This window comes from Centruroides vittatus, unplaced genomic scaffold (genome assembly GCF_030686945.1).
Source record: "Centruroides vittatus isolate TY-2023 unplaced genomic scaffold, ASM3068694v2 scaffold_899, whole genome shotgun sequence".
In the NCBI taxonomy this organism is placed as follows: domain Eukaryota; kingdom Metazoa; phylum Arthropoda; class Arachnida; order Scorpiones; family Buthidae; genus Centruroides; species Centruroides vittatus.
In genome coordinates, this window is record NW_027122719.1 from 717,790 (window position 1) to 733,738 (window position 15,949).

The window sequence follows — 15,949 nt, forward strand, 5'->3', positions numbered from 1 at the left end:
ACAAAATAAACCAACATGCGGAATTGGAACGTTCACATCGAATCCAGCCCAATTCAAATTACTATCAAACGGTTAAGCTTGCTAATGGAACGATTCTCTTGTGCTATGATGACAATATGGCGCGTGAGAAGATCTTGGTGTAAATTTGCTGCATAATCGTTAAATTAATGTCTTACGACTCAATTACTGGGTGTTTTCCCCCTCATAACAGTATTTCCACGCTTGTGATATGCTAGCTGCATCTTTATAGTTAATGCACGTGTTTTTTAATCCAGCTTTGTAAATTTCTAGTGTTTCCATTATTCTGAGCTGGTCCGTGCGGTGGGTGAGTCTTATGAGACGGGCATTTTTTAGATCTGCAGTGATTCCAGGTTCAGAAGCTACATGTGCCAGGGCGGTGGTATGTTTCTGTTTGTCTATGTCATACTTGTGTTCTTTCAACCGTTGTTGCAGCGAGCGTTTGGTGGAGCCAACATAAACCATGTTATTATTGAACCTGCTATCCCACATAGGGATCTCATCTACTCCCGGTGCGCGATTCAAGTCTATTGGGTCCTTTCCATTGCGGAGTAGGTCATATACTGATGGTGGCCTAATATATGCCATCCTGTTTTTTGTGATGTTTGAAATTTCTCTATAGATTCCATCAAGGTGGCTGTTGTACGTTACAACTTTCCTCATTAGGTTGTTATCATCCGACCCCATTACGTCTATGTGCCTGTTGTTCCTGTTCCCCTGTGTGTAAGTATGTGTGATGTTATATATTAGGTTCTTGCTGTACCCATGTAGTGTTGCCATTTCTTGTATATGTCTGAGTTCAGTTAAGGTGTCTTCATACTTCGAATTGTGTGTGAATGCACGCTTAGTTAAGGCCTGGAACGCCGCGATCTTGTGGGTATATGGATCTTCCAAGTTGGCGGGGATGAATAATGGTACGTAGCAATTTTTGTAGAAGACCCTAAACCCGATCCCATTATTGTATAATTGAAGTTGCAAGTCGAGAAAGTGTGCTGATGAGTTGCTTTTTTGGTCTAATTTGAGGGATAAGCCATATGGGTTATTGTTTATTGTGTTGATGAACCTATTAATGTCCGGTTTAGCTTTCCATATGATGATGATATCATCGACATACTGCTTGTACAGTAGGATGTTGGAACTGAATGCCGGTATGATTTTATGTTCAAGTTTCCTTATTACCAGCTCACATAGGTCCCCCGATAGGGGGCTGCCCATTGGAACCCCGTGTTTTTGTAGGTGCGTTTTATTACCAAAACGGAAGAAGGATGAATAGCAGAATATGTCTGTCAGTTCTAAGATTTGTTTGCGATGCGCTGACGTACCAGCTTGGTTAAGCAATATGTCCCTTAACTCGCAGAAGCAAGGTTGTATTTTTATAGAAGGGTATAGGGCCATAAAATCTAGGACCGTGATGTATGTAGTGTCAGTGGTGGTAATTGCCCTCAATATGTTGATTAGCTCCAAAGAGTTCTTGATGGTCCAAGGGTATGTGTCGATGCGCTCATGTATGATTTTGTGTACTGCCATTTCTAAAGGTTTGTAGGCAATTTAGCTTTATCTAGTATCGGTCTAAGGGAAGGTGTCTCTTTGTGGGTTTTGGCAAAGGCAAAGAGCCTAGGGATGCCTGGCGAGGCTACCACCGCCCTATGCAATCCCCATTCTTTAGCAAACCTGGTCTGTGTGAGATGTTTCACCCTTGCCTGTAGTCTTTGCAGGAATCCGTCATCAATGCTTTCACATTCCGTGTCAGTGATGTACTTTTGCATCATGGAGTTATGTGTGTCTCTTCATTAGAACAAGAGACTTGCTTTTGTCCGCTTTGAGGACTACAATATTTTTATCCATTAACCATCTCCTTGATTTATGTATTAATTTCCAGAACCCATTATCCATGCTTCTATTGTTGGTTTTACCTATCTTGTTTGCAGTTTTCCATCTGTAATACTCTTTGTGGACGTCAGGCAGTCCTGTGATGAGATATTTTATGTCTGGCATCACCTTCTCCAGTTGTATAAGCTGATCCTTAGGAGCGTACATGGGCCCATGTTCTAGCGCACTGATGAGGTAATGTGGTGGGGAGATGTTGTCCCAGCATATCAGTGAGATGCTATGTAACGGTTCCTTATGCGTCTGTTGATTAGTGATCCATTCCACTCTGGGTCATCTGAAGATGACCCAGAGTGGAATGGATCATCTGAAGATTTCAGATGACCAACTCTGGGTCATCTTCAGATGACCCAGAGTTGGGTCAAAAACGTTTGAACAAGTATGAACGTGATTAACTGGAACAATTAAGGTTATGTTAGATAAAATATCTAAGTACTTGAATATTTGAATGTTGTCTGTTTTTACAAATAGTTTACAGATATTTTTCTTTCTTGTTTTATTTTTTATTATTCTTTAAGATAAAATATTTATCTTAAAGAATTTACTTATAGAATTTACTTAAAGAATTATAAAAGTATTTACTTTTATCTTAAAGAAATAAATTCTTAAATAATATGTGGGAACTATTTATTAAATATTTATTATTGATTTATCACTGTTTTAATTTAAGAAAAAGTTTTCAGTTTGTTATTTCACGTATATCTGATGTGTTTATATTACTAAATTAAATAATATAATTTAAATTGTTTACACATTAAATAAATAATAGTTGGTGACATGCTAATTATGATGGCAAATCCATTTACTGTAATTAACTATACTAGTATCATTCTTTATAAGGTAGTATATAAATCAATAAATTAAATAGTAATTATTGCTAATAATGGAAAAAAATATTATAGATTAATTGATAATTTTAATGATTAAAGAAGTGAGTTTTACTTACCTTTAATTGTAAAAAATATTTAATTAAAAAATTAAGTATTTTTATTATTTCAAGTTTTAATGATGATCTGAGAATTTAACTGCCATTATATCAAAGTTGCTTATATTAATGAGTAATTATATTTGAAAAAACTATTATGTTTTTTAACATACTCAAATGATATAATTTATCATCAGATACACTGCAAAATTAAAATAAATCACTTCTTTTACATAAAGAAATAACTACAAAGAAGAATTTACATTAAAAAATAATTTGACATTATTATTGAATTAAAATGTGAAAAATATCGGAAAACTTAATGAACAGTTTGTGAAGATGATATTTGAAACATAATTGAATGAAATTAGAAATGTTTATTTTTTATATAGACAAAGGAAACTTTTTAGTGAAGTTTCAAACAGAATGGAAATATCTTTCATTGGGCTGCAATTTGAAAAAATTGTAGACCTATAAATTCCCACTTCATTCATCTGCCTGTCTGTCTGTCTTTTCTTAATCTTGAGAATGGAGTTAGATACAGTAGACCCCCTTATAACACAGTAGATACGTTCCGTGCTATATGAATTCCGTGTTGTACGAGTCACTTAAATACATGAGCCAATCACAGCCCGGCACGTGCACTTTAGGGGCTATGGCTGTTTGAAATGTTTACTTCCATAAAATTAACTGATTCTAGACTAATTTGACTCAGCATTTCTAAATCATGTATAATTTTTTGGGAATAATCCATATAAACTATGCTATAAACAAAAAATTGTAGGATTACTTACCAAGTGTGCACCGTTCGACAACGCCATTGCTTAAGCTTGTTTTCGTTGCGGAGCAGTTCATCAAACGGTAGGCGCGTGTTTCCTGGTAAGTTATTTTTTTGTGAAAAATTCACTGAACTTTGGAGACATCATTAATAAAAATATAATTTTTATGGCCGTTAAATAATAAATGTTTTTTAGTAGGTCCGCTGCTCATTTAAACTCAACAGTTTGTGCAATGTCTGCTATTGGTCCAGATTTGACCAATCCTGTCATGACATGAGTCAGTGATGACATTTTAGCATGTTATATGAACACAATTGCAATTTTTTCGCCATGTCGTACGAATCCATGTTATATGAACCCATGTTATAGGGGGGGTCTACTGTAGATGAAAGCCAAGACCAGATATGGAAAGATTAGGGCAGGAGGCCCTCATTAACTATATATGAACTTCTAGTCCAAACCAGAAGTCGCATTATTTCAATTCAAAATTTTTTTCCTGAAAGGAGATAGATGACTAGCATGACTCTATTGCTAATGGAAAGTATGATGTAGAGGGGCAAGACACTACTAATTTGAGATTGAGAGCATATATTTTTTAATTAAAAATTATAAAAAATATGATTAAAAATTGTAGCCCAGCATTTTGACTATGTCACAATAAATAATTTACAAGTATATTATTGGATAGTATTGTTTTCATTTTTAAAAATGAAGACAATACTATCTAATGAAAGAAAATATCTTTTTAAATTGTATACTGATGTAAGTTAAATTTTAATTCATGTCTCTTAAAATATAAGTAACATTGTAAGATAAAATTTTAATTATGTTAGTTTTATTAGATCAAATTGTAAAACTCCAATTGAAGAAAGGTAGAAAACCCAAAATGTACATCTTGGAGATTTAGAATCTAATAAAAAATAAAAAGAAAAAAAACAAGTAAAAGTTCCTCAAAAATCGTGGTGCAATAAGTCTGATTAAATAACTGTTCCTTATGAGGTTTTCTTGTTGGTCAAAATGCAACTTGTAAAAACAGTGAAACCTCGATCTATCATTTTTGGTTGGGCTTGAGGGAGAAATGACTGATGTGGGAAAACGATTGACATGGGGAAATTTATGATGTTGATATTTTTATTTGGTTATCTTGTATAAAACATGTATTTTTCAGTGATATATTGATATACAGGAGGCATCTAATCAGAAAAAGTCAATATTGTGTAAAAATGCATTACTTATATGGTAAATAACAGTATTCATTTGCCATTACTAATAAATTTAAGACATCTATGTCGGTATAGAAGACTATGGAAAAGTGCATTTCTAATTTTTCAGATAACCAGTTCAAAATACATTTTTGTATGTCACAATCTTCATTTTAAGTATGTAATATGCATATAATTTATGATGGCAGCCATCTTAACTTTTGTTTTCAGCTCTCTGAACCTTGCTGCACTAGTGCTGCATTAGCTAACTTAAAGCAGAAATAGCTTAACTGTCTTTTAACAAAGCAGCTTCAAGTGGTTTTACTAAAAAATGTACCCAATATGTACAGTAAAATAAAATACATTTAATTGTTGTATAAATAATTGCAAGACTTATTCAGGAAAAGACAATGATCTGACGGTCTTTTGGTATGATTACAATATGAAGTATTATAGTATATTACTGTATTTTATTATCCTATAAGATAAATACAGTATATCAATTAACAGGGGCGATTTGGGGAATTTGTAAAGTTAAAAAAAGAAAAAGCTTTAGAATCTTGACTGATATTAAAAGTGATAAGAGAAACATTAGTACTACACATACCATCTAAGCTGTAACAGCTTCTGACAAGCTACCAAACTTGGGAGAGGTCTGGCATTGTCATGATGAAACACTACACCTTTTCTGTTTGATAGTATCACTCAGTTTGTCCACTTGACGACAGTACACTTTCTATTCAATTGTGGAATTTTCTGGTAGAACCTCAAAAAAACAATTCCCTTAAAATCCCATCAAACAGAGAGCATCACTTTTTTTGATGAATATCTGCTTTCGAAGTGCTTTGAGCTGGCTCATCTCTTCTACTCCATGATTGTTTGTGTTTGACATTGTTATAAATACAGTGGAATCTCACTTAACAAGCATAATTCGTTCCAGAATCTTACTCATAATGCAAAACACTCGTTGAGTGAAACAGTTTTTCCCATATAAATTAGTGTTAAATACGATAATGTGTTCCAAGCTGAAAAAATACTCAAATATTTTAGGTATAACATTTATTCAAAGAAAATTATACAATATACATTGTTAAGAAGCATGAATCATCATTATCCTTTCTTCTAGTGTGGAATGAACCAACCTAAATGCAAATTCAATTTGCAGAAAACAAAAAAAAATTACAGATAATATTGATAAACATGCCAAACAATATGCCAAATTCTTGGGCTACATAAAGGCTATAAATAAATATTAGAAATGATTTAATTTGCCTAGAGGTAGGCAGTTATGCTGCCATCTTGTATTAAATTTAATAATTATAAATAAATAATTTTTAATTTAGACATTTTTAAAATTTAATTTGGAATTGATCATTAAATTTAATATGAGATGGCAGCATAACTGCCTACCTCTAGGCAAATTAATTAATTTCTAATACAGTAGAGAGTCATTAATCCAAACCCTGGTAATCCGAATCGCTGGTTATCTGAACGATTTTCAGTCAGACTGTGTCGTGCTGAATCGAACGTTTTTGATACTAGATTTACTTCTAAAGTATAATTTTCATGTTTTTATATTCTTCAATATATTTATTTTGTTTGTACAAAATAAAGAAATAATTTTTAACGGTACAATAGCCTCGATTATTATTATAAAAATTTTCATTGGGCTTAAAATTGACGAAAATTCAACACAAAGCAACACGCAACGGAGAAAAATTTGAACATTGGACAGGTTAATATATTTTTTCGTACATAATCGGTTATCCGAACAAATCACTAATCCGAACAACCCCAGTCCCCAATTGATTCGGATTAACGACTCTCTACTGTATTTACATAGCCCAAGAATTTGGCATATTGTTCGGCGTGTTTATTATAATGGGTGATGGTTGTTGATGTTTATACGAAATATGTGTGAACACAAGTTTGGAAAAACGTTTGATCACAAGCAACACTAAGATACTAACAGAATGAGTACTAAACACAGACTGATGGAGCAAGCACACAATCTGGGACTTCCCCTCTCCTTGTCACTCATTATGCAAAACATTGCTAGTTAAGTGAGTCATTTTTTTTACAATTTGTTTAGCTCATTATGTGAGGTACTCATTAAGCAAGGTTCCACTATAATCCATTTTTTGTTGCCAGTTATGATTTGCTTCAAAAATGGATCATTTTCTTGACGATTGAGAAGCAAATCACAGATATCAATGCAATGGAGCAAATCTTTACTTTAAGAACTATGTGGAACCCATATATTGAGCATTGAAACAAAACCAGTTGTTTCAAGTGATTTTAAATGGTTTAATTCGACAAATTTAATTTCTTAGCGATTTCTTGCGTTGTTATTCGGTGGTTTGCTTCAATTAAGACCTTTATTTTGTCTTCATCAGCTCCAACTAGCCTTCCAGAACATAGTGCATCTTCAGTATCGAAATTGCCTGAATGAAATTTTGCAAACCAATTTTGGCATTGTTATTCTGTCAATACATCTTCTCCATACACGTCACACAATGTTTTTCTTACCTTTTCAGTAATAAAAAGAGCAAAATATGTTGAAAATGCTGCTTTTGATTTTCCATATTTGATGGGATACCAAAAAAAAAACAATTGCAAAGAATCAAACAAAATTTTTTACAAATAAGCATTGAAATGTCAGTTGTCAAAATATATAATGACTACAATTTAGAATGAAATTGGCAGGTAAAAATACAGTTAATTCCTCTGGTGGTAAAAAAAAAATTACTTTCCGAACAACCCAATAGATATTTGTTTTTTATTGGTGTTAATGATTCATGATTAAAATGGGCTGCGGTTTTTATAAAATTAAAATGACTGTAATAAACCAAATAATTTTTATCGTCAAATCAAAACAATTGTGGACTGTCCTTAATTATGTATTTAATATTTTTTATAAATAAATGCTGTTGGCAGATATCTTTATAATCTATTAAAATTAAAATGCATATATTTTTTGAATGAAGAATCATTAAAGAAAATTATTTTTATAAAGGATTAGCAAAGCAAGGAGAAAAAGCCTGAAACTACTGTCATATAGTCTATTGAGAAATTCTTTACAATCATCTTATTTTATTTGTATTCCTGACAGGAAATGGAATTGGTTATTTAATTAAAAAAATGCATATGATGTAGCAAAATAAATTCTTTGCTGTTACTTAATATGAAACATTTCATTTATAAGATTACAATCAAGACATTTCAACCTTATTTCTATTGAAAATAGCTGATGTAAAACTTATTTTCTTTTAATCTTGGATTAGTGATTTAACATGTCCTTTCCCATAATCTGTTTTGATCAGAGACCAAGACACATAATCAACTCTTTTTTTACCTTTTTCAGCAATGCATTTCAGATTGATGTAAATTGTTTCAATACCTCTTTGAGCTTACAACACATTAATGCTGTACAACAGCTTCTTTGCTCTGAACAGTTATACTGATTAAGGGAAAAAAGAGTTGATTAAGTGTCTTGGTCTCTGATTAATATAGATTACAAAAAGGACATGTTAAATCACTAGTCTAAGATTAAAAGAATAAGAAAAGTTTTACATAAGTTATATCCATTTTTATTTTTAATAATTTTAATTATTTTTCTAAGAAAATATCTGGATTAAATTAGAAAAATTACGTATTTCCATAATAAGAAGTTATATCATATAAATGATTTGAAAACTATTTTAAGAATATGGGATTAAAGCTGAAGACTATTGTGAATATATTGTTGAAAAATATGCAAACAGGATATACTGATTAACAATTGTAAAAATATTGATTTTTTTTATTTAAGCAGAAGAAATGTAATTTGTTTTACAATATATTTAATAATAAATTACCTTAATTTTTAAAAAATAATTATGATTTTTTCATTAAATATAATTAATTAGTAATATACACAACTTTTTTCTAACAGTGAAATTTAGAGATTATCATTAAAAATTGAAATAAAGAAAATATATAACTATTTTTATAAATCCTTTATCTGGAATTTAATTTAATACTGGACTTCTGAAGAGAAAAAATAACTTTTTGTTTTCAGTTGAATAAAATATTTTTCAGTAATTTATATCATTATAATTTTTAATTATTTTAATTTTTAATAAGTATAGTTTTGTTAAAGTTTGGAGTAAATTTTTGTTAAAATTATGTTTTATTTTTTTAGATCGAGTTCCAAATCTATCTGTAAGTAGGCCTATTATATTACAATTTCAATTCAATATCTTGATTCTTAATATTAAATTTTTAAAAGAATGAAATAATTATAATTTAATTGTATCAGATTATTTGAATTAAATTTTGAACTTCATTAGAAATTTTAGATATATATTAAAATTTTATAAACTTGATTTTATGAAAATATTTAATATTATTATTTCTCTTTAAAGTCTTCAAACTTATTTCTAATAAATAAAAATAATACTTTTTGCATCTCTTTATTTTTGATTAAATATCTAAATGTATGTGTATATATAGTTGAAAGTAAAGGATATTTAATATATACAAACAAATGCACACAAACACACACTATATTTGGATAAATATAGTGTTTGTAAATATATTTACATACATTATATTTATACACACTATATGTATGTAAATATATTTACATACACTGTATTTATCCAAATATAAGACAAAGGTTATTTTTAAGTTTTGCTTTCCTAAAGTCAAGATTATTGTTTTCATTATTTGAAGGTAAGAAATTCCTATCAAAAAAGAGATAATGAAAATCAATGAAGTGAAGAAACAATAATCGCTTTCTGTAGACTATTGATTACAGGTGTTGTAAATAGTTGAATTCACAAAGATATATCATGACACTTTTGTTAATACAACAGGTATGGAATAGCTGTATTCACAAAGACGTATCACTACATTTTTGGTTAAAATTAATTATACTTCATTGCCATAGAAACTATACACAAAACAAACAAACAAACCATTTTATTTCACTACTAAACTTCATCATGAAATACAAAATAAAAATTGCATTGTTCTCACACACACAAAAAAAAAAAAACTACTAATGTTCACAGATTTCTTTTGACTTAATTTTCAAAAGTTATTTAATTTAAAAATATAAGTAATCCTTTTCTCATTCATATATCTTATGACAAATCTTGATAGCATAAAATGATAAAATGGCAAACAATTTTCTGGAAATGGATCAAAATTGAATTCAAAATTTAGTATCTTTGAATCCTGAATCAAATACAGTAAGACCTCGCTTAACATGGGGATATGTTCTTAGATGACAAAGTGCTGAACAAAAGACTGTTAAACGAGGTCATTTTAACAGAGTAATTAGGGAAAGGGGAACACAAGACCAAAAATAAACAGATTTTACTTTAATTTTAAGTTATTTTTATATTAATTTGCATAATAATATGTGGTAAATAACACAAAAACATATCACACAGAAATGTAAAGTTCATTTTTTGTGATGAAGGTCCTGACTTTTCTGAAATTCTTGTTTTTTGCAATAAAGTCGTGTGTTTCATTTGTCACTTTCTTCTTTCCTTACACAAATGTCAGTAGCAGAAGATTGCATCCAAAATGCCTCGTTTTGCTTTTGCACTCCTTTCAAACTCTGGATCATTTGCTACAATTTGATCAACGATTTCGGTTATCATTACCAAACTTTTACTAAGGAAATCTGTAGAAAAATTTTTGGGGTTTTTTATTTTCAGAATTTCTGTTTTCCAGTTCTATATGAGGAATTCATATAACATCATGAATGATGTTATATGAATTCCTTGTTCTGCCAGTTCTTGAAGGTTGTCGTTGGTAAGGCTCTCAACAGAAACCTACAGTAACTCCTCATTATCCTGCTCGTCTACATCTCCTAGTCCTGCTGTATCGATCAAGTTGACAATTTGGTCAACCTAAAGATACAGTGATAGGCTCTTCTTGTTGAGAATTCCTGGATACCTTCAGCCATAACTTCTTCCACACTTCGTTCATGCATTTATCAGTTAATTCTTGCCAAGTGAAGTTGATATTGCCTATGGCATTCATGACGTTATATTTTTTTTTTTTAAATTGCACCAAACAATTATAGATTTAAGGAAAGTACAGTGCTATGATGAATTGTCACCTTTTTCTGATTGGTTTGTGTTCGGGGATAATTGTATTATATACCAATCAATGAAATGCCATGATAATTTGAGTCACCATAAATTTTGAGCTTTTTTTAAGGCTTCGAGCAGATTGTGTTACATCAGATCAGCATTAAGCGGGATCTTACTGTATTTAGTTTGAGTAATTAAGAAAATAGCAAAAATACTCACAAAGTTTATTTTGTTTAACTTTTTAATCAGTATCAGAAAAATAACAATAAACTCTCTGTGAAAGAAAATAACAATATAATTATAGCAGAAACAAATATTTTGTTTAATGGAAAACCTGTTGTTATTTATTTGATGATAATTTCTATCTGAGTGGCCTTTAAGATTTTTCATGACAGATTTAGGACACTGATTTTAAATTACATATGAAAAATTTTGAAACTTATCAAAAGACTTTTTCTAATTTATAAAAACTTAATTCTAAACAGTCAATGTAGGTACCATGAAATTGTTGTGGGATACAAGTTGTTGGATGTTGGATAACAGGATGATCTATTCTATTTTCCAGCAATGTTGGATAATAAGATAGACCATCTTATGACAAATCAGATCAATGAAAAGTTGGCAAGATGACAGCATTGTAATAGAAGACATGAGTGGATGAAAGTGTTATGTCACAATCATTCAAAACATGATTGTCCTGCATGGAAGGTGTAATATATCCATCTCTCATATACCATCCTCAAAGATCTCAGAAATTAAATGACACTGTAATACTTTCTGCAATACATTATTTCCTGGATGACTTTACACCAAATAATTACATAATAAAAACTTGAACATCAGTTTACTCAAAACTTTGATTTTGTAACATAACACCTTCATCCACTTTTGTCTTCAATTGTATATTGAGAGCAGTAGAGTTAAATAAAATTAGAATCTTTTACAAATTTCTTATTTCTTACATTGTTCATAAAAGTTAGTTAAAATGTATGATCATGTAGAGCAGAGGTTTGCAAAATCTGTGCACCACACATAGTGCATTATTTCCTATTTTTAATAGAATTTTATTATAAAACATGCATTTATTTATTTTATAATTCTTTGTTGACTAATGACTCTATTTTATATAGTGAATAAGACACTATCAGTAATAAATTTCAAGTAATAACTATTTTTTGAACAACAAACAATGTTGCTGTTGTCCAAATGACAGTTATATGTTTTATTGATCAGTGCCATTATTAGAAGTTGGACCTAATGATTAGACAAAATATTCTTGAAAAATGTTTTATCAAATAATAAATTTGACTTCTTGAAACTTATTAGTTGTGATGTCTTATTTACAATACTTTATTTCAAGTATATTCATTTTCAGATTATACTGCTTATTTGTAGAAAAATTTATTTCATCTGCTGTTATATTTCTTTTAACATTAAAACATTTTTTATATCTTTGAGTTGGGTACGAATAGCGAGCAATTCTATAGGTTTTGACTAAAAGAGTTTCCACATCCCTGATTTAGAGATACATGACTTAAGGCAGGGACATTTTACAAAGATTAAGACATGCATATGATACATTATGGGATAATGTACTGGATGCAGAATTTTCAAATAATCTATTTGACAGTTTAAGTTAGAACTATGATTTTTAGTAATAAACAAACAGCTGATTGCTTTTAGTATTTCATTATAAAAATGTAGAATATTTGTAATAAGTTAACTGTCATAACTTTTAAAGTGTTTATAAGAAGTTTTTACACAAAAAGTTTTGTATTTGTATTTTTATATTCTTTTTTTTTATTACTAATATATATATATATATAATATAACCCATTTAAAATTATTAAATTCAAAGCAACAAAATTACATTACAAGAAAAAATAAATATTAAATTAGATTAGGGTTTTGTTATTTGATTTCAATTTGTTAAATTGGAAGCAGTTATTGCATGTCTTAAAGATGTTATAAATGAGAATAGTGAAGACTTGAAGATTTAATAATGAAGATTAACATAAACACCAATAGCAGTCCACATCAAATAAATCTTTAATTGAAAGAATATTTAACTCTGACTTTTGATGTTAAACAGATTTACCTAAAATGTACTAGCATCAAAAATGAAGCTGGAATAGATAGATATAAAATTTATGCATCATCCCTACTAGAATGTAGAAAACTGCAAAACAATACAATATGAATTAATTAGGTAATCTGTAGAAATCCAGCATTCTGGGATTTGCAAAGTTGGATAATTACAAGGATCTTTGCTTATTAATAAATAATATCTCCCATGTATAAAGTAAAATTTGAGACAACATTGATGAAGGTACTGTGTCTCAGCCTAAACTAGCTCAAATGTTGGATCAAAACTACCTTAATTAGTTTATTAAAGTGAATTATCCTGCATTACATCTCTTCTATGTTCCTTAAGATGACGTGCTAGCATTCTGGCTATGATCCTGATTAGTGTATAGTAACATTGACAGCAATGTTTTGATTGTTTTGCCTGAAGATGACAGACATGAAAGCCATTGAAAGTTGTTGCTCAGTTTTGTAAATTGTTTAACATCAAAAGTCAAAGTTATTTTTTCAGTTATGAAGACTTAAGCTCAAAAATATTGATTTAAAAAAATAAAATGAAAATCCCAAATAAATGTTTTCCAGAATTCATCTTTGAGAAAATAGACCTCCTTATATCTGGATTATTACAGTATCTAGTTACTATTAGTCTATTATTTTTTAATAAAAATTTTGCTTCAAAAGGTTTTATATTTCAACTAATTGCATCATAAATGGAATGATATATTTATTATTTTATAAATATAGCAGTTTATTATTGTGAATTTAGCAATGAATGAGAATCCAATTTTTATAATTCTGTGTGTTAATTTTGTTTGGAAATTTTTGAAAAAGTTTGCAACTGAGGAATCATCATACAGTATGAATATTTCTAACAGTAAAAAAGAAAACATCCAAACTGTGAGATGATAGATAAATAAATAAAGACTTACTTTTGTAATAGACTGTAAGAATATAAAAGTGACATTGTCAGATTCGAAGTTCACATAAAAAATTAGAAATATATTTATAAAAATAAATAATATATTTTGTAGAAAATAATTTAAGCAACAGTTTCATTAACTGTCATGAATTTTTAAAAATTAATTTATTGAGTTGTTTGAAAATTAAGTGATTTATGTGAAATTTTTCCATTTCTATCTTATAACAAAATTAAATTAATATCATAGAATAATACAAATACTATAAAACATGCAACAATTTTTGTTTTTTATTGATTTTGGTATAAATTTATTAAAAGGGTATATTATCAATTATTCTTAATTGCTTAAAGTTGATATAAATATTTGTTACATTGCAAATTTAAATTAATTAATTTTATAAGATTTTTCAAAAATATTTGTATTTAAATTAGTTCTTTTCTGTGTATATGCTTCTTTTGGAGCTTGATAAGGATTATGTGAAAACATTGCAAGATTTTCAATTAAAGTTTTTATTCTAGTAATATTGATATAAATGGTTTCTTTTTACAGACTAATTATTGTAATCGTGACACAATATGAAAATAAAAACAGAGTTCAATGTACCAAACATTGTTGTTTTATTGATAAAAACATTGTCAGAAGAAAGTTTAATAACAAGCAGAATTATATATTCTGTAGAATAAAAATCAAAGAGTCCTTTCTTGAATGTAGAATTTTTAAAATTTGAAATGCCAAATATAAAAAATTAAAATTAAACTTGCATTGACTGTTAACATATGCTATATTTAAGTGTTAAAAGTTTAATTTATAATAATGATAAAATTTATTAAATAAATGATTTATAATATGTTTTAAATTTTCAGATAATTAAATTGTATGGTTTTAGATGATTTAAATTTGGAACATTGCATACATTTTGAGTAAAATAAAACTAGCTGATGATGGCTAATCAAACACATAATGAAACAGAATAAAAAAAGCTTTTAATAATGAAAAGAAGTATAAAATATCTTTTTGTAAATCTATAAATTCCAATCACTATGATTCCATGAAGTATCTGTTGTAATCAAAATTATTTCCTATCCCCTGAAATATTGAAGGAATAAATATGGTTTCCATTGGTTATCACTAATTTAATTAGTTCAGAAAAGTTATAAAATATATCAGTAAGTCAATTTATTTATATAGTATAAAAAATAGTGTAAATTAATCTGCTCTCACTTTTCATTTCTGGTTACAAGAGATCTTCCACTACAATGAGATCATTGTTTATTTATATATTGTTTCAAAATTTCCATGGGAGTTGTTCACATATTGTATTGCAACAACCCAGTAAGATTTCAAATTATTTGCTAAATGTGTATAAATAAAACTGCATATTACATGTTCTTAGCTATTATGAAATTATATCTCAGTATAGCATCTTCATTACATTTTTATAGAAATATCAAGTATTTAGACTAACTAAATATATCATTTATAATTTTAATATGGTTCTTATTTATTTTGTGATACTTAAAACTTTTTCTTTTCTTAGTTATTTTCTATTGTATTTTGAAATATTGCAATTATCATTTTATAAAATGATATAATTTATATTAAAAAATTATTTAAAAACATTTTACTAAATAAACAAATTTTATTTTATTTAGTCCTTTTTTTTTTACTTAAATTGTGATAGTTTATGGTCATCTAATTAAAAATAGTTTTTCTTATATAATAGATATCTTGCTTATATAAATATTTATAAATACTTTTGCAGAAAATGAAAAGTTAAACTAATTTGAAAGTATTGAATTTGTAAAATGGCATACATCATCTTAATGTTATCAATAGGTCTGTTTTTTATCTGGAACATACTGGTGTGTTGTACCAGCAGTTAACATTAAAAAGTATTGGTAATTGGTATGTAGTACAGGCAGTTACTCAATATAAACAGTCACCATATATATGTACTGGCAGTAATTTTTTTAGAAAAAAAGCATTGGTTATTTGTAAACATGAATTAATTTTTCAAGAGTGAGGTGAATGGATAAGACAG

General features: G+C 28.6%; 1 protein-coding gene across 2 annotated transcripts in view; it reads left to right on the forward strand.

Annotated features, from left to right (window-relative positions):
• The window catches only part of LOC136990317 (apoptotic chromatin condensation inducer in the nucleus-like), a 45,694-nt gene that overhangs the window by 14,946 nt on the left and 14,799 nt on the right, over positions 1 to 15,949 (forward strand). For both annotated transcript variants that reach the window (XM_067288710.1, XM_067288711.1), the window contains exon 4: positions 8,995 to 9,014. In XM_067288710.1, the coding sequence (XP_067144811.1) occupies positions 8,995 to 9,014 (20 nt within the window). The remainder of the gene's footprint in view (positions 1 to 8,994; positions 9,015 to 15,949) is intronic.